The sequence below is a fragment of the Talpa europaea genome (genome assembly GCF_964194135.1).
Source record: "Talpa europaea genome assembly, chromosome: 10".
NCBI lineage: Eukaryota > Metazoa > Chordata > Mammalia > Eulipotyphla > Talpidae > Talpa > Talpa europaea.
This window is the reverse complement of record NC_140077.1, coordinates 26,198,894-26,218,999: the sequence shown is the minus strand read 5'-3', so window position 1 is coordinate 26,218,999 and position 20,106 is coordinate 26,198,894. Positions and strand designations below refer to the sequence as shown.

Genomic DNA, 20,106 nt, shown 5'->3' with positions numbered 1-20,106 from the left:
CAAATTGTGAAGACTGAAATATTCATTTGGCAGTAGACATGCCCTCTGAAATAAGAACTCTTAAAATTCAGTTGTGAGAAAGTAGAAAAGCTCAGGGAAGGTGCTAAGCTAAATGCTCTGGAGGACAACTATATAAATACTGGGTGAGTAAACAGTTATGGGTAAAGATAAAAAGAGACTGGTCATTTACTGATTGTTTAAGCTTCATATTTGTTTATTATAGTATTTCCTGAACTGTTGCAATCATGCTTGACAAAAAATTTTAAAACATTTTATTCAGTTTCAAATTCTCAGATTCAAATCATTATTGAAAAATTTAGCAGCCTCCCTGGTGGCGCAAGGGGTTAAGATGTAACCTATGAAGCTTCCGCAGCCTCTGCAGCACGAGTTCGGTGCCCCAGCTGGCCAGGGAGCAACCCATATGGCGCAGCAGACCTCTCCTGACACGCCCACTGCTCCCCTCAGCAGAGTACTTTGGTCAATCTGCCTGTTCTGTTCCCTACTCTGTTTCTGGTGAATTCTCTCACCACCCACACCTCTGGTCTGTACCCCAGCTCTTGTATGCATAAATAAATAAATCTTTAAAAAAAAAAAAAAAGAAAGAAAATTTAGCAGTAAGAATAAAATCTGTAAATGACTCACCGGACATTTTCTGGTCTAAGTTTATTGAGAACCATCTCTATTAAATCAGGTCTAAATTCTTCCAGTAAATATTCAGCTGTAAGCACTTCTTCTAGGGGATAATACTTTTAAAAAGGAAAATAAATAAATAAATCAAATGTACATGCTACTATAAAGTTTAACTTATTAATGCAAACACATCTATAACACATTAAATTCATCTTTTTACATCTGCTTCCCCTCCCTCCCCAATTTCTTTCAACTATATTTTACTGCACTAGAAGTTTTTCCTCAACCTTTGTTCTTCCCTAATACATTTGAAGCAGTTTTATATTGTGGGATGATTTTGCACTTGAAATCCAAATACACCTGCTTTACAGAGAGCAAAATCACATATTTTCCAGGGAAAAATATGACCATTTACCTCTGGCTAAAAACTATGTATTGCTAATGAAGAGAATATGATGGTGAAGTGCTGACACCTATAGGATCCTTGATATAAAATAATACATAATCATGAACGAATTTCCTCTCCAATTTCTAGGAATGAAATTAGACAAGCATTTATAAAGTTGGGGGAGGGGAAATGACGTGTTTTTGGTTAATGAAGAAAAATAACGTAGAAGACAATTTTTTAGCAACTTCTAATATACTGGACAGAAATTAATTTATTCAACAAATAGCTAATGAATTCTATTCTAGGAACAATTTCAGGTGCTGCTGTGGACACAAATGAAGATGCTATCCCTGCTCCATAAGAAGCTTACATTCTGACTGGGAGGGAAGCAGACAACACATAAGTAAATACTGTCATTACGGTGATAGGCACTGGCAGGAAAATTAAAAGGGGACAGGAGCATGACTAGGAGTGAGGAAGGTTTCTTGGAGGAAGAGACATCTGAATAAAGATTCAAATAAGAGCCTAGCTGTACAAACACTAGAGAGAAGGTAGGGAAAACAACAACTGTAAAGACCCTAAGAGAGAAGAATAAACTTAATACTTAATTAGGCAGCCAGCAGGCATAGCTAGAGTGAAATGGGAATGGTATTAAATATGGTTAGAGAAATAGGCTGGGGCCAGGTCACCTTGTAGGTCAAGTTAAACTTTGGGATTCTATTACAACTTCGATGGGAAAGCACTGCAGGACTTGACACAGAGAAGAAAAGCAACCTGATTTTGGTTTACAAAAGATCTGAGCCTGGAAAAATCAACTGTGGGTGGGACAAGATGGAAAACAGAACTCAAGTAAGAGCCTACAATGGTAGTCCAGGCAAGAAATGATGGCAGCAAAGAAACTGGCAAAAGTGATGATCTATAGCTTTGATCTATAGCTTTTATATAAGTAGCACCTGCAGAATTGAAAAACATTTAAAGTCAGCAAGAAAAATGTCTAGTAATGAAAAATGTTCCAGATGATAAAGCTTCAATTTTTATCATTTGTGTATATTGTGTATATTGAAAGTAACATATCTAGAATCAATGAAATACTCTATATACCAATGTATACAGTAAAATAACAACAAACTTACATGCAATACTCCTGCAATCTTAGAGGTATAGCTCCGTGGTCTTTCTTTATCTTTAAATCGAAAAGCAACAGCATTCAGGTCCTAAAATGGAAAGTTAATTCAATTAAACATGACAACAATTATTTGGAAATATTTTCAGTATTTGTTTTGCACTTTAGACTTTCTACTCCATATTGAGTTATTATACTTTCTGAAAAAATAGCTATGCTTGATTTAGAAATGCAAATACCATGAGTAAAAGCAAATACAGAATATGATTCTGGGCCTCCCTGGTGGCGCAGGGATTAAAGTCTCAGCGATACCTAGCTATGGCCAGCCACTGCAGCATGAGTTCTACCCCAGCCAGGGAATTAACCCACATGTAGCACAGCAGACCTCTACTGTCTTACCCGCTGCTCTCTTCAGCAGTGTATTTTGGTAGATCTGTCTGCTCTGCTCCCTGCTCTGTCTCTGGTGAATAATTTCACCCCCTGCACCTCTGGTCTATACTCCAGTTCTTGTATGCATAAGTAAATAAAAATGAAAAAAAAATCTTAAAAATAAAACACCTTAGAATAGGGTTTATAGCCTCTATTGTTGAAACCAGTCAAACTAGTTATGGAGTCAGAAAATTGTGTAGAAGAACCTCATAAGTCGACAGATACACAGATAATGATTTTACTGACCCATTTTATTGACCCAGAGAAGAGTACCCAGATTAGAAATTAATGTCATAAATTTCACAAGCAGAGATTATATCACTAAACTTTTATCTAGGTTAAAAAGAGTATCTCTCATCTCAAAATAATTTCAGAATTTTTATAGGCCTTAAAGTATGTACCTTTTCTAAACCCTTGAGAAGTAATCTTTAAAAATTTGGAAGACAGATACCTTTTATGCAAAAATAAATAAGAGAGCCAGACTTTCCCATAGATACAATAATGAAATCACTTTTAAGAATACAACACAATCATTATCAGTGTTTGAGAGTGTGCTACACATTTTTATCACCAGATCTGAAAATGAGAGAGCTCATGTAGCTTTGAGCAGAGAGTGAAGTAAGTTAGGATACAAGTTGGATACAAGTTCAAGAAACTGCTTTCTATGTTCTGAAATAGTAAAGCAATCAATTTATTATTGTTTCCTTAAAAAAAAAAAGTAAATGAGGGTTTAACCCTTAATTGTGCTCCAGGTAGCCAATCTGACTAGTACAACTAAGACTTAACTAAAGCTACTATAAATTGCAAAATTTTAAGAGTTTAGATTAGGTGGGAAAGAAACTTCACAAATTTCACTGGGACTTAAGTTTAAATTACATAATGTTTTTAAAAATAATTTAATTATAAAAATAGTTTAGTGTAACAAAGTACCTTGCACTCTTGGAAAACCCATTCTTGAGGTCCTTCTGCACGTAACTTCTGAATGTATTGAAACATGTGCAAAATTATATCTTCAACATGTACTGAAAAAAAGAGGCACACTTAAAAACCATTCAGTTCTCAAATCCTTCAGTGAACTCACTCCTCAGACAAAATCACCTAAGTATGAAATGGTGCCATTTGAAAATGGAGTCCTCAACCTCCAAGGACTGATTAAGTTAGAGTTCCACACACGTGGCCATATGTGACTAAAAGGGATTTGGGGCAGTAAGTGAGCAATTGGAAAGTCAAGTACACATTTTAAAAGTGCAATATAATGATCAATTGTTAAGGAGGAAAAAATTACCCATGAAAACTGGAGGCCAAGGTACACATGAAAAATAACATGGATAAAATGCAGGAATTAAAGTGTTTATAGCATTACAACATAAAACAGATCCATAGCAGGAAAAAATTTTTTTAAATAAATAAATCATTAAAAAGTCAATTTTCGGGGCCTCCCTGGTGGCGCAAGGGGTTAAGATGCAACCTCTGAAGCTGTCCACAGCCCCTGCAGCATGAGTTTGATCCCCGGCCAGGGAGATACCCACATGGCGCAGCAGACCTCTCCTGACTCTCCCGCTGCTCCCCTCAGCAGTGTATTTCAGTTAGTCTGCCTGTTCTGTTCCCTGCTCTGTCTCTGGTGAATCCTCTCACTCCCCACTCTGGCCTATACCCCAGTTCTTGTATGCACAAATAAATACATCTTTAAAAAAAAAAGTCAATTTTCATTCAAAACAAAAAGACCAGTACTTACATAACCCTTCCTCAGTCAGGTCCACATTAATGATAAAAAACATAAAACCTCGAGCTCCTTCCTTCTGTCCTCCAACAAGAGTATTTACCCAACCTGTAAAATCCAAAGAAAATCAACATGATTGCATAAATGGCTTCTTTTAGGATGAAATTCTTTAAAAACTCTTATGTTCCCAAAAAGTTAAAAAAGGCCTCTTGTAGAAAAGATTGAAAGAAAAAAAATCAGTTCAGGAAAGCAGCTTCAGACACTGCAGAAGACTCAAAGGATTTTTTTTTTTTGGTTGGAAACTTTCTTTGGGACTCCTCAAATCAAGACTAGACTATTGTGCTTAAGTGTGATGTAACAGCAGTGCCTGAGCTGAAATGGGTCTTGGAATTCATTTATTGACTAGACTCCAGTACACGCTCTGGTTTGATGGATGAGAACAGCTTTTTGAAATATTTAACCATAGTTGCTCAGTAATGAAAGGCAAAACAAATTAAGAAAGGAAAAAAAAAACCCCAAAGCAAAAACAGGCATAACAATTACCACCTCACTCTCTCAAAACCTTAAGTTGCCTCTTCCAAAAATGTTCCCTCATAGAGAGTTAGTGGTATAGTGGTGAGTATAGCTGCCTTCCAAAAATGTTCCCTTATAGAAAAATATTTAGGAGAAAATGAGAAAGTAAAAAAGATACAGTGGAGTACTAATCTCAGAAACTGGTGCCGAGAGACTTACCCTTTGATTTAAGTTCTGATAACAGACTTCCAGGACCTTCATGCCCTATGAGATGACCAAGGTAATGACCAGGATTTGATTTGTAGTACTTCTGAAGGTCAGGTATGGGAAATGTCACATAAAGATTCCTAATATCTTTAATGGGTACTATTTTGTACAGTTGCTGAGGAAAAAACCAGAAACAAATCACAAAAGAATGATTATATACAATTCCAACTGAATTAAATATTTACTGAAGAATACTTGTTTTCATAGAAGAATCCCAAGTTCAGGAAAGAATTAACTGCCAGAAATAAAAAACAACTGACTAAAAAGAAATTAATGATCTGACTTCTTTCTAAGTGGAATTTCATTACAATTAGTACGCAGATTAAGTTTGGTTCCCTGGACCATACAGCTAAATACCTCTGGATCCTGGCCTTCTGGCATTAGAGTATAGCTTCTACAGTCTGCCAAGGCTATAGCTACCAAAACTACAAACATGCAAAGAGCAGAACATACTGATTATTTTTGGTGATACCTGTCCATAATAAATATGAAATTGGTTTGGTTTGATGATCAAATATTAAAGACTGTATAAATAATAAAACAGCCAAAGTTTTTCACTTACACTGATAAAGTAGGCAAATATTATGTTTATAAATTTAAAAAGAAAAAATGCTAGGAATACATGCACATACTTTCAGATGTTCTTCTTGGAAAGGGTGTTCAGGAAATTCTGGCAAGGGGACACTTTTGTTCTCTACTTCAGAAAATAACTTTACCACCAGATTAGTTAAGTCATCTAAAGATTCTGCAAGAAAACAATGAAAACAAACTCAAACTAATTACAACATAAGAGGTATACTTAAGATTTTAAGATTGTGAGTGTGTGTGTGTAAAACCACTATATTGTACATCTTAAACTTATACAATAAAGTTAGGAGAAAAAAAAACCTACCTTAGGATCTCCTGAAAAATCTCAGGACTAGAAGCAGGAAAACCTAGGATTTTTTTAGAAATGCATCTGACAAAGTTAAAGTATGCAGTTAAATACTACCAGTGCCTATATAACTTCAAAAGTTGCTAAGCAATAATATCACATATGTCTAGCTCTTTAGATTTATTTATTTATTTGCTTGTTTACTTATTTATTTATTTATTTTATACCTGTGGTACAGGTCAGAGATGCAGGAGAGTGAGAGAATTCACCAGAGACAGAGCGGGCAGCAGAACAGGCAGATGGACGAAATACACTGCTGAGGGAAGTAGTGGGCGAGGCAGGAGAGGTCTGCCGTGCCATGTAGGTTTCTCCTTGGCAGGCTGGGAATCAAACCTGTGCTACAGAGGCTGCGGACAGCTTCACAGTGCAGCACTCAACCCACTGTGCCACCAGGGAGGCCCCTAGCTCTTTATGTTTTATGTTTCATAAAAAATATCTTGCAATACATTGAAGACAAATATTAGAAACAATGATTAGTTGCATTTGAAAAACTTATTTTTTAGAATTTTAAGATTTATTTATTTATAAATAGAAGAACTGGGCCTCCCCGGTGGCGCAGTGGTTGAGTGCTGGGTTGCAAGGCTGCCTGCAGCCACTGCAGCATCAGTTCGATCCTACCGGGCGAGGGTCCCACATGGCGCGCAGACTTCTCCTGCCGCCTGCTGCTCTCTTCAGCAGTGTACTTCAGTCCTTCTGCCTGTTCTGCTCCCTGCTGTGGCTCTGGTGAATTCTCTCACCCCCCCCCCCACGCTTCTGACTGTACCCAGTGCTTGTATAAATAAATAAATAAAACTTAATAAATAAATAAATAAATAAATAAATAAATAAATAAATAAATAAATGGAAGAGCTGAGGCGTGGGTTAGCTCCCTGACTAGGGATCGAACTTGTGCTGCAGTGGCTGCTGATAGCTTCATAGCTTTATATATGTAAATACAGTAACAAAATTCTACTTTTGGATGAATATCAAGAAATGACCTGAGGAGAGGGTTCAGTGGTGATAGGAAGAGATGAGGAAGAAGAACCTGATGATTTCCGTTTTATATTTTCCTGTATGGGATAAATATTTCCTATGCACACATATTACTATTATTCTAAAAAGAAAAATGTTGAAAAAATATTTTCTTTTTAATAAACAAGGTAACCACTCAATTTAAGTCTGTATTCCCAGAAAAAGGCTCTTTATAAAGCTATAGACATTCATCACTTGTTACTATCATGAAGCATTTGGATCAAATAAGAAATTTCCCTTGATAGTCTATGACCCATTTTTTTTTTTGTAATTTTTTTTTTTAAGATTTATTTATTTATTTATATACGCACTGGGTACAGTCAGAAGTGCGGGAGGGTGAGAGAATTCACCAGAGCCAGAGCGGTGAGCAGAGCAGGCAGAAGGACCGAAGTATACTGCTGAGGGGAGCAGCGGGCGGCAGGAGAGTTCTGCGCGCCATGTGGGACCCTCCTCTGGTGGCCGGGGAGCAGCCGGGGATTGAACCGGTGCTGCAGAGGCTGTGGGCAGCTTCGCAACCCAGCGCTCAACCACTGCGCCACCGAGGAGGCCCTAATTTTTTTTTTTTAAAGATTTATTTATCTATTTATTTATACAAGCACTGGGTACAGTCAGAAGCACGGGAGGGTGAGAGAATTCACCAGAGCCACAGCAGGGAGCAGAACAGGCAGAAGGACCGAAGTACGCTGCTGAGGGGAGCAGTGGGCGGCAGGAGAAGTCTGCGTGCCATGTGGGACCCTCCTCCAGTGGCGGGGAGCAGCCGGGGATCAAACCGGCACTGCAGAGGCTGCGGCAGCTTCACAATCCAGCACTCAACCGCTGTACCACCGGGGAGGCCCAGTCTATGACCCATTTTGAACCTTCCCATGAACTCTCTAGAAAGTACTTAAACACTATTTGAGAATAGTCTTTTTTAGCATGAAATTTTCTTTAGGTCTATGAAAGTGGGCATTTTCACTTTATTTATAAAATGTACCTATTTTTACTTCAATTTTTTGGACATGTATGCAGGGCCCCAAAATGTCCAGACTCAAAAAAGAGACAAACCAGTGGTGGCTTGTTACATGATAAGTGAACTGAGAACAGTACAGGTATATTTGGAGCCTGACACAACTTTATGTGACTTAAAACAAGGTTGGCAGTCAACAAAAGTTTGTCAATCTGAAGGGCTGTGAGGCGCTTTAGAGCAAGACTCTACCAGATCTACCTCTCCTTTTGAGTATTTCTGTCTCAGAAGTACGTATGTTCACAATGTGACTTTTTAAAGGTAAGACAGCTATACAATACTGCGGTGTGTCTTTCCCACAAAGCTGTGAGCTACCAGGGATTTGGAAACTGAGTCTCACTCATTTTTACATCATCAGGACTTGGCAACCCCAGTGTCTATCCTGTAGACAGTTATCTATTTGCCAAGTATCCAGGTAATTAGTGCTGCCCTAATTAGAGGGATGGCCCTGTGGCAGAACAGAGAAAAACTTCTTGTTCCTTTGTCACAGAGATTCCTCCACTTCTTTCTTTCCTCTTCTTAAAGGATCAGATTATCCATTAAACTTCTAAGAGAACTTGATTCCTCCTCACATCTCTGTAAAGACACCTCTCCCAAGCTCCTCATCAAGTTCACTGAGCACAGCACAGGAAGTCAGTCATGCTGGGAGAGTGCTGTGTGTGATCTAAGAGTTGAAACCTCTCTTGTTTCTTTAGACACTTGTTCTGTCATTTTCACTAAACCAAGAACACTGAAGACAGTATGTATGATTCATCAGTTGACCTTACTTGTCCAATACATAATTACTGAAATCATGTGTTTTATCTCAAAATGAAATAGGCAATAATATAGATTAGGTGTCTATTCCTAGAACCAGGCTCTGCCTACCAAGTAATATTTAACATTCTAGACCTACCTACCTTTAGCAAACATGTAAGATTATTGGGCCTCCCTGGTGGGGCAGGGGTTAAAGTCTCAGTCTATCAAGCTATCGCCAGCCACTACAGCATGAGTTTGATCCCCTGGCCAGGGAGCTAATCCACATGGTGCAGCAGACCTCTCCTGTCTTCGCCCGCTGTTCCCCTCAACAGTATATTTGAGTGGATCTGCCTGTTCTGCTCCCCACTCTATCTCTGGTGAATCCTCTCATCTCCTGTACTTATACACCAGTTTTTGTATGCATTAAAAAAAAAGGTTATCAACTGTGTTTTTTTATTAGCCTTACTTCCTGGGTGCATTTTATATCCTGGTTCCTATTACCAACTTAGAATATGGATATAGTTGTTTATTTTCTAACTGCAAAGTAACACTTGCCAATAGCAGAAAACTTAAAAAGAAATATAAAAAGAAAAAATAGAAATGACCCATAATCTCATGAAAAGAGTAGTCACCATTTATGGAGGCTTTGCTATATGTCAGGGAATATGCTTTTATTGCATTATCTTGAATAAACCTCACAACAGGTATGATATATCACCTCCATTTTACAAATGCAAAATCTGATGTCCAGAGAACTTAAGTAGCTTTGTTAACTCACAATCACAGAGTAAATGACATATTGAGAATTCAAACCCACGTTGTCTGACTCCAGAGCATGAATGCATAATTAATATACCATAGTATTAAATTTCCAGTATATGTCTTTCTATTATTTTGTCTTATATCTACACAATATATGCCAAAACGGGATCACATAGCACACAGCATTTTTTACAGTGTGCTTTTATTTTCTATTTAATATATTAAGAATAATTTCCCACATTAAAATCATGTCATAAAAATTATTTATTCACTAATCCAGACACTGATATAAAGCTGTTAACAAAATTTCTATTGTCAAGAGACTAACATTTCTGGTAAGTGGAAAACAATAAATATTTACTATTTCATGGATTACAAATGTTATAAAAGAAAAATAATGCAGGTGGGGTAAAGAATGTCAGAGAAAAATGCTGTTTTCTATAAGATGCTCTGTTATATGGCTTTAACATCATTATTTAATCAACCTTTTATTAATGAACAATTAGACCATTTATCATTTTTCACTAATACTGTGCTGATGAAAACATTACTGTATATTACCTGTTCAAACAACTCTGATTATTTTCTTTGACTACATTTCTAGAAGATGCACTTTTTTTTTTAAAGATGTACTTTTTAACATTAATGTATTTTGTTAACCTGCCCTCTAGAAAGTCTAGAGCAACTATATAAATTGTACATACCACAGTCAGTACAAAAAACACCCCTCTCCTATGGTAGGTATTGCTTAAAAACAAAGCCAAAATTAGAAGAGGGGAAAACAAGATATTATCGTTAGCTAATTTGGTTTTAAAAATCAAACGTCTGCTATTTACATTCTAAATAGTTTTCCCAGTTTATCAGCAACTGCCTGTTAATTATGTTTCTAGCTTTTTAAAATAATGTCAAATATGTCATTCTTTTCCTTTATACTTTCTATCTTGCTTTGATCTGCATAGAGCACCTACTAGTAATTTACATTTTCTTCAGTTCACCATATAAAATCATCTAAACTTCTTTTTAGAACACAGTAAAAAACAAAATTCCCTTCTACATATTCTCTACGAGATCATTTTCAAAAACCCTGAATAGATCAAAGGTTTTATCTCATATTCTTTTTGAATATTTTACAAAAGTGAAAATGGAACACTTTAATTATTCAAGTATATGAAAAATTTTAAGGATTCTTACCTCGTCCTAAAACACAAATAGCCATTAAATTGGATGAATAATAAGTAGAATGAAACTTTAGTAGCTCTTGTCTTACATCAATGCCTTCTTGGTTTGGTCTAGTCTCTAGAGTATATTTGTTACCTGGAAGGGAAAAAAGAAAAAGCCAAATATGACTTTAAAGTTTTAAAAATAATGACATTGCTTTTAGTCATAAAGTTTTAAAAATAATGACACACATAATGACTAATCAAATATGTTTGAATGTAAGCCAGGTAAACAGGACAGAACACTATATACTAGTGACATTTTAAACTATAAAGTTTTCCCTTAGGAACTTTAAGTGCTTTATAGAAAATATATACTCTAAAAATCCCTATGAGATCCAGGATATTATGAGCACTTACTGGAAAAATGAGATCCAAATGGCCTCCATTCACACTTAACTTTAATTTTCAATTCCCTATGTGCTCCATAATTAATTGAAGAAAATCACTGAGGGATCTTTTTGGAACTTGCTAAGTTACTTGTGGAAAGAAATGTACTATTCTTGGCTGGAGAATTAAATTTGTGATGTAAATTCTCATGGATAGATCAAGACTGGTAAAAATAGGATGCAATGCTATTTTCATACATCTCAAGCAGTATATATATAGTGTACCACTGTATCTCTTATGAAACTTAATAACAAATTTAATTAGGGTAAAACATGCATGTCAAAAGCAAATAGTTGACTCTTTAAGTATTTACCTGTCTAATAAAAAACTTGTAATTTAGAGTCTGGGGATGGAATTCCAACTATCAATGTCTCTATAAAAAGTGGGATTTTGAGGCCTCCCTGGTAGTGCAAGGGGTTAAGTTTCTGCACTATGAAGCTATTTGCAGCCAGTGCAGCATGAGTTCTAACCTCAGCTAGGGAGGTGACCCACATGACACAGCAGACCTCTTCTGTCTCACTTGCTGCTCTCCTCAGCAGTGTATTTCAGTAAATCTGCCTGTTCTGCTCCCCACTCTGTCTCTGGTGAATCCTCTTACCCCCACTCCCCCAACACACACACACCTCAGGCCTGCACTCCAGCTCTTGTATGCATAAATAAATCTTTTTTAAAAAGTGGCATTTTGAGGAGAAATATCTTAAGATCCTAATATAACAATGTTTATTATTGATCCTGTTTGCACCATTAAGTGGGTGCATGTCTTTCATCTGTAGAGGATAAAACTATGGCAGAACATATTCCTGAAGTATTATTTTGGCCCCTTGGGTTTTTATAGTGACCCATGAAGTGGCACTGAGAGAGTCCTTCTTTTTCTGTTAGACACTTACAGAGAGCCACTAGATGGCGTTCTCAGACACCCAGTCCTTTGCCCCTAGAATTGCATTACACTCTGAGTTCAAGCCCCAAAATGCTTGAATCAATAATCAAAGTGAAGAAAAGAAAGTGTGCAAGAAACAGCCTAGTAAGTATTCATTAACCCTTTTCTAGTGACAAAACAATCGAATGTTGTATGGAATCATATTCATTAGTAGTAGGCTGGTTCTTAACTATTCCTCTCAGTTTCTCACTAAAGATCTAGATCAATTTCAGATCTGCTTTCATTTTGGGTGCTGAGGGATTCTACCTGGACTCCCAGCTCCTCTAGGAAACAAAAAAAAGCTGTTTGCTGGGCAATGGTTTGAAGCGCTCTCATATTAAGATAAAACTTAGCATTGATGGTACCTTTCTTTTCTAACAAATGAAGATTCTAGAAGCCTCAGTTCCAGAGGGACTATTCCTTAAAGCATCCTTTATAGTATACAAAGCTCAGATTATTACAATATGCATACTAAAGTCAACCCACCGGATACCCAAGTTTAGTGAAATTAAGTTTTATTTCAACACACTATAAATGTGATACTGTTAGACTGAAATCAGAATTTTAGTCTAAACGTGATGTCATTTGCCTATTTACAATCTGGTCAGTTTTTGGTTGTTGTTTGTTTTTAAATCTCAAAGTTTACAAATACCAAGATCATGGCCTATCATGAAGAACTTAAAATTATTTCAAGGTCAGTTCTTCTGCCCAACTGTGAATATGTAGGCATTGCTCTTCATCAACCTCCTCTTCTTTTGCAAAGCAGTAGAGGCAGCTCTGCTCCCAAGACTGCCAGCTGTGTCTATGCAGGCCTTTCTTCTAACAAACCTGTCCTTCTCAGGGGCATCTCTTTTTGCCTGTTTGTGTCTGTGCAAATATTCTTTACTTCCCTTCCCTTTTTATAATAAACCTGCTCTTTCGGATATCAAAAAAAATTATTTCAGGTTAACTAAAATGGATAATAAGTACGGCTCAAATAGTCTCAGACTTGCTATTAAGTATATAAACCCTTTTACAAACGATCTCTTATAAGAAGTTTACTAAAAACAGAAAGGTTAGCTGGTGGAAGTTAAGAGCAGGAAATGAAAGGAAAAGCAAGTCATAATGTACAGAGTTCAATAATTAGTCCTTAAATTACAGAATGGACTCTGTCAGTGCACAATCCCAAGTTAGGGAGGTGGGTGGAACAGGCACTGGCTTTGGTGTTGGCAGCACTATAATCTAAGCCAGGGTCAACCATCTTCTGGCTACATGACCTGAGCAAGTTGATATCATTCCTCCCAGGCTCAATTTCCTACCCTGACATTGGTAAGGTGTTTTTTTTTTTTAAATCAAACTAGAAAAAAAATACTTGTAAAATATTCTAAGACTAGTATTTAATATCCAATAAGTAGAGTGAAAAAATATGAAAGTCTGATAACATCAAGTACTGTTTAGGAATGTGGAAAAATAAGAATTCAGATACTGCATGAGGGAAGGCAAACTGAATCAGCTACAGCAGGAAACAATTTGGCAATATCAAATGAATCAGAAGATATACATAGCCTACACTACACAGTAATTCCACTCAATCCTGGATAAATATACCCTAGACAACCCTGTGTACAGGAAACATACAAGAATGCTCGTAGCAACACTATTCCACTAATAGGAAAACAGATAAATAGTGCTACATTCCTTCAAAGAATCATTCAAATAGCAGTAAAAGCCAAAAAAACCTATCAGAGGCATACTCAATAATATGGCTAACTTTTATAAAATTAAATGAAAAACATGTAAGTGGTAGCAATTACACTAACATGCCATTTTATAAAACGTAAAAAACTATACAATGTACTTGCTTAGAGGTAAATACATGACTAGCAGGTTTTTGTTTTGTTTGTTTTTTTTATAACTTTTTTTTCAAAGATTTATTTATTTATGCATACAAGAGCTGGGGTATAGGTCAGAGGCGTGGGAGTGAGAGTATTCACCTGAGACTGAGTGGAGAGCAGAACAGGCAGATTGACTGAAATACACTGCTGTCCCCTAAGCAATTTTCAACAATTTATACTCTGTGGGAAGCAGTGAGTTTGAAATGTTTTAGAAACTAGAGATGTCTCCAACTGTATATCTGTCTGGCAAAGATTCTCAGGGAAAGGACAATTTGGTAGTTATAAACATGAGAATATTAAATGTTTTAAAAAAGTCAAGATTTGAAGATTAGGCTAATAAATCTACAGTTATCTGGAATTATAAACTTTTAAAACATTTTTTCTTCTTGCTACAGCAAGCAATTTCTAGAAAAGAACTGAAGTTTTTTGAGATTATGAATTTTCCTATAAAATTAAAAAGGTCCTTTCTCCTCTTAGGGTGAGTACATACAAGTACAAGAAGTAAGTTAGAGAGGATTTGAGTGAAAACCTCTTCAATGTCATAATAAAGCACCTACAGACTTCATTAATCCAGTTCTAGTTTTTAGTACATTTCTAGTTTTCCATAGACACATATGCTAACAAGGGAAAAAAATGACTAACAAAATCCATGGAAAAACTTAGGGAGTAATAACAAATGACTAAATGAGCTGGAACACACCAAATATTTTTGTATCCATGAGATTATGATACTAAAAAACAAATTAGTCATTCAAGGATAAGGAACCAACTCATTTTGAAAACTGGTAAATGAAGGGAATGAATCAAGCATTTGTCCTGCCTTTCCTATAATAACTGTATCACTGGGTAGTCAAAGAGCAGAAGCGATTTCTTTTTGTAGCAGTAGTCAATTGATGTGAGAAAGATTAACAGAATTAGAAAATTAGAATGATGGAGGTGACTTACTGAGTATCAATAGTTATATCATAGAGAAACAGACATTAAAAGTCTGTCTATCTATCTAGCTATCTATGATGAAAGAATACATTACCACCTAAGAAATTTTGTCAAAAAAAGGTCAAACATAAATCTGATCAAGTCTCTATATCCACCTGCCAATCTGTGGAAAACTAGAGGACAGAGGGATGCAATCAGTAAAATCTATGCTGTGAAGAGTTCTATACAACAAACAACCTGATTCTTCAATAAATATATCTAGTGGGCCTCCCCTGGTGGCGCAGCAGTTGAGCACTGGGATGCGAGGCTGCCCACAGCCTCTGCAGCACCGGTTCGTTCCCCAGCCACCAGCGAGGGTCCCACCAAAACAAAACATATATATATATATATATATATATATATATATATAGTGAATTGGAAAGGAGAAAAACCTACAGATTAAAAATTTAAAAGACACATGAATCACTAACATTTGGATCTTATGTGGCTCCTAATTGAAATAAACTTTTAAAGTTTTTATTTTAATGAGACAACTAGAAATTTGAACACTAATTGGATATTTGATGGTATTAACAATAATGACATTTTTATTATGATTTTTTAAGAGTCAGATTTCTTAAAGATATATTTGAAATATTTATGAGTATAACGATGATGACTGGGATATCTTCAAAAATAGGATGAGAGGGTGAATGGGAAGGCAGATCGCACAGGGCTAACAAGGGGCACAATGATGCCTACAATGGGTTCATTACAGTATTTTGCCCATTTTTGTATGTTTTAAATTCTTTACCTAAAAAGGTGGAGGGAGGGAAAGAAGAAACAGGAGGGAAAAAGTAAAAGATTAACTTTTATCAGTTCTAATTTTGTGTCATTATCATCATCCCAGGATCAAAAGTCATTCCTCTGCTTCAAATTGCACAATATCTTTTTTGTTCAAATCCATTTCCTCACTCCATTCCTTCATGCTCTCCTATACAAAAGCATTCTTTGCTATAGCTAAACTATTCCAATTCATGTTCTCCAAAAGACACTGGGCTTATTCCTTGGTCTTTTCTTCTTGTCACAGTTTTGAGGGTCAACCTAATATCACAAAGAATACAGGCTCTGCATTCAGACTGGCTTGATACTCAGTCCCAAAACCTACACAGACATTTACACTATCATCTTACCTCTAGTGAGTGTGTGGCATTTACCACTCACAATTTACATTAAATGGTTCTTTACGTTAAATGGTTCTTCTTTCTGCCTAAGAAAATCCTATCCACCATTGAAGAGAATTCAATCTTAGGCAACCCTAAACAAGGCAGAATAGAACAGTGGCAAAAAGCACCAGATCTGGGTTCGGATCCTGGCTCCAGCACTTCAAAGGTGAGTGACCCCAAATAATTTAATTATCATTTCTTAAGTCTTAACTTCCTTACCTTTATGACAGAAATAAGAACATATATCTACTGGTGATTTTGTAAGAATTAAGTGATATAATCCAGGTTAAATGCTTAGCACAACACTCAATTAAAAAATAGCAAAGAGGAGGAAGTAAAGAAGAGACAATGACCTTGGAAAATCAAAACTGAGTTTATACTCCAGTAAAACCTAGGGTGTGCCTTGTCTCTCCAACTAACCTGTAAGCACTTTCAGTATAAAGACATTGATTACACGTCTCTGCATTTTCTAGTGCACTTTATATGTGGGGGAACTTAAAAAAAAAAAAACTACTTGTCAATCGAGAGAATGTGGGTTCACTTATAATACCCTCCTCAGAATCTTATAATCCCCTGACACATGGTACAAAGCATATTAGAAGAAATAACAAGAAAAATGTCACTCATAAGTCACTCAAATGCTGAAATACAGCACCCTTCTCTACTTCCATGTGCCATCCAACTTTGCCCTTCATTCCATTTATACACGAAAGAGTACCTGCTTTTCTCTCCTCATCCACTCCTTGACTTCTCCTTTTATTTCCTTTCTAGCTGACTAAACCCAGATGCTCCCACAGAGTCTATGGGGTTATATACAGAGTAACAGATCACTAAAAACCTAACCAGAACTAAATTTTTACTGTCATGCTTTAAAGTATTTTTTAAAATGCAACTGCTTCTGCTTCCAGGAAGAACCAATGCATGAAAGCCACTGTTGACAAACCTGTCCCAAATTTGCTGAAGGGATGTTTGGGATTCCCTGTAGCTTTTTCCAACTGGAAGAGTCTCCAGGCATCGTTCATCACATTCTTCTCATGTTCTGAATCAACTGCATTCACTTCTCTGTCTTTGCAACTCTCATCAAACAAGGGACACAGGAAAAACTGTGCAAACCTATGGGTGTGAAACATAATTCAACAGCTGTTATTGTTTTTAAGAGTGGTCTTTCTTTTTTTAAAGATTTATTTATTTATTTATTTATTTATGTTTGTTTGTTTGTTTGTTTATTTATATAAGCACTAGGTACAGTCAGAAGCACGGGAGGGTGAGAGAATTCACCAGAGCCAGAGCGGGGAGCAAAGCAAGCAGAAGGACGGAAAGTACACTGCTGAGGGGAGTAGCGGGCAGCAGGAGAGGTCTCGTGTCATGTAGGACCCTGCTCCGGTGGCCGGGGAGCAGCCGGGGATTGAACCAACGCTGCAGAGGCTGCAGGCAGTTTTGCAACCCAGCGCTCAACCGCTGCGCCATGGGGAGGCCCTAGAGATTTATTTTTATTTATTTATGCATATAAGAACTGGGGTATAGCCAGAGGGGTGGGGGTGGGGGAGGTGAGAGGATTCACCAGAGACAGAGTGGGGAGCAAAACAGGTGGATTGACTGAAATACACTGCTGACGGGAACAGCAGGCAAGACAGGAGAGGTCTGCTGCACCATGTGGGTCAGCTCCCTGGCTGGGGATTGAACTCATGCAACTGTGGCTGTCAGTATCTTGATGGTACTAAAACTTTGAGTGGTCTTTTAAAAGATATGTTTGAGGGCCTCCCTGGTGGCGCAAGAGGTTAAGCACAGCACTTTGAAGCAATCCGCAACCTCTGCAGCACGAGTTTGATCCCCAGCTGGCCAGGGAGCAATCCACATGGCACAGCAGACCTCTCCTGACTCGCCCGCTGCTTCCCTCAGCAGTGTATTTCAGTCAGTCTGCCTGTTCTATTCCCCGCTCTATCTCTGGTGAATCTTCTCATTCCCCACATCTCTGGCCTGTATCCCAGCTCTTGTATAAATAAATAAATCTTTAAAAATAAACAAATAAATAAATAAATAAAAGATATGTTTGAAACTTAACAGGTAGGAAATATAAATTTTGCAGATCAGAAAAAACTACCATTACTACAAAGAAAAAAGGAATATAAAATAAGCACTAAGACAACAGAAAAATATAATTAATACTGGACATACAAAACTTCAGAACAAAATCTACACAAAGATGTTAAATAATCAGTGAAAATATAAAAAGACTAACATCTCTGGTTCTAGCATCAATCTCCATGTTTATTTCACACTACCAAGCAATTCTCCAATATCAGGTGGGTGGCCAATAATCTGCCTCAATTTATCTGGAGACAGCATCAGATCCCACAGTGTAGATCTCAGTTCTACAAGATTGCCACTCTACCTCCCCCACTTGCCAATCTCAAGTCTAGGTTGCCACCTAGCTTCTGACCAACCAATCAGGGATTGGGGGTTCCCACAATCTCCTGCTCAGGTTAAATTAATTTGCTAGAGTAGCTCTCAAGACAGAAAAATATTGTATTCACTCTCTATTTATTACAAAAGGATACAAATTAGGAACAGCCAGATGGAACAAATGCTTAGGGCAAGATATATGGGAGGGACACTAAGCTTCCATGCCATCTGAGCATGACCCTTCCCCCAAATCTCCACATGTTCATCAATTTGGAAGTTCCTGGAATGCAGTCCTTCTGGGTTTTTCGGGAAGCTTCATTCCATAGGCAAGATTGATTAAATCATTGACCATAGGTAAAAGAACTCATCTCTAGACCCTTTCCCCTCCTTGAATGATCTGGGAGTGGGACTCCAAGCTCCAGCCTTCCCATCACAAGGCTGGTTCCCCTGGCAACAGGCCCACTCCAAAGACTGGGGTGGTTCCTGGGCCACCTCATTAACATTACTAATGGCAACTTTATTCTCCTCATTTAGGAAATTTCCAAGGGTTTTAGGAGTTACAGGCTAGGACTGGGACAAAGACGAAATATTTCTTTTTATAAATCACAATATCACAACACAAAAAATTCATGGCAAACTTATAGACATGGCAGCAATCTAAGACTTGCCACTTGGCATATCTATGAAAATCCTTGTTATATATAAAGCTAATTTGCCCCCAAAAGAGGGGGGGAAAAGCAGGTGATAATTCTAGGCAAATCGATTTAAATTTAGTCTCAGGCATTTTAGGACAAATTAAGTGATCTAATTTTAGTTTTATCTGAATATGTTTTCTGTTTATGGAGAGAAACTTTTAATTAGTGAAAAAATGGAGTGAAAAATCTGACATAGTAGACTGACTAAAGACTTAACTGTGGCCTTACTAACAGATTTTAAAAATCTTAATAAGCGGCAATCCAACAAATAACATGGGATGTAACAACAAAATTACCCAACATGTTTTTCTTGAGGTTATCCTTAGTAGTACCCAAATTTAACAAGGAAACCCTAAGTAATAAATTAACTCTCTTATCCCCAGTTACAATTTAAATCATAACTTCATTTAGTAATTCCTAAGAAACATTTGATTCCATCTTTTAAAAACAAGATCCAGGGGAGAAGTAAGTAAAGAATAGAGGTTCTGTCTGAATGGGACTATTATTCAATAAACCTAAGAGATTCCCAGGTATGTGAATATATTAGCAACTGCATCTCACAGTCTAGTTGTCAAAGAGGCTATTTTCATTACTTGCTATTTATTTTAAGCACACAATGAATACAATACTGTAATATGTACTTTACACATATCAATCCAAAGATAAACTATCTGGAGTTCATAATAAAGATATATGGAAACATAATAAAGATATATGGAAACAATAAAGATACATGGTATTTCTATCCCAATATATTCAGGCTGAAAGAGTGCCTAATAGCTACATGCCATAGTTGCATAGGCCTCCATGAAGGGTCAGGATTATGATACAGTACAAGAGCATCTTTGATTATACACATGCTTTAAAAAAAAAAAAACAAAAAAAACTATGAGCCAAGTAACAGACATCTTTTATCACACAAAAATCTACTATATGAACAGCTGTTGTAGTA

At 36.9% G+C, this 20,106-nt stretch overlaps 1 protein-coding gene across 4 annotated transcripts in view; it reads right to left on the bottom strand.

Moving 5' to 3' along the window:
• The window catches only part of IDE (insulin degrading enzyme), a gene marked incomplete at both ends in the record, with an annotated part of 74,135 nt that overhangs the window by 29,959 nt on the left and 24,070 nt on the right, over window positions 1-20,106 (bottom strand). For 3 of the 4 annotated variants that reach the window (XM_084246386.1, XM_084246387.1, XM_084246389.1), the window contains 8 exons: window positions 643-746; window positions 2,152-2,232; window positions 3,501-3,592; window positions 4,306-4,398; window positions 5,023-5,185; window positions 5,703-5,815; window positions 10,710-10,832; window positions 17,000-17,169. In XM_084246386.1, coding sequence (XP_084102512.1) covers window positions 643-746; window positions 2,152-2,232; window positions 3,501-3,592; window positions 4,306-4,398; window positions 5,023-5,185; window positions 5,703-5,815; window positions 10,710-10,832; window positions 17,000-17,169 — 939 coding nt within the window. The remainder of the gene's footprint in view (window positions 1-642; window positions 747-2,151; window positions 2,233-3,500; window positions 3,593-4,305; window positions 4,399-5,022; window positions 5,186-5,702; window positions 5,816-10,709; window positions 10,833-16,999; window positions 17,170-20,106) is intronic. The other variant, XM_084246388.1, reaches the window with a different exon arrangement.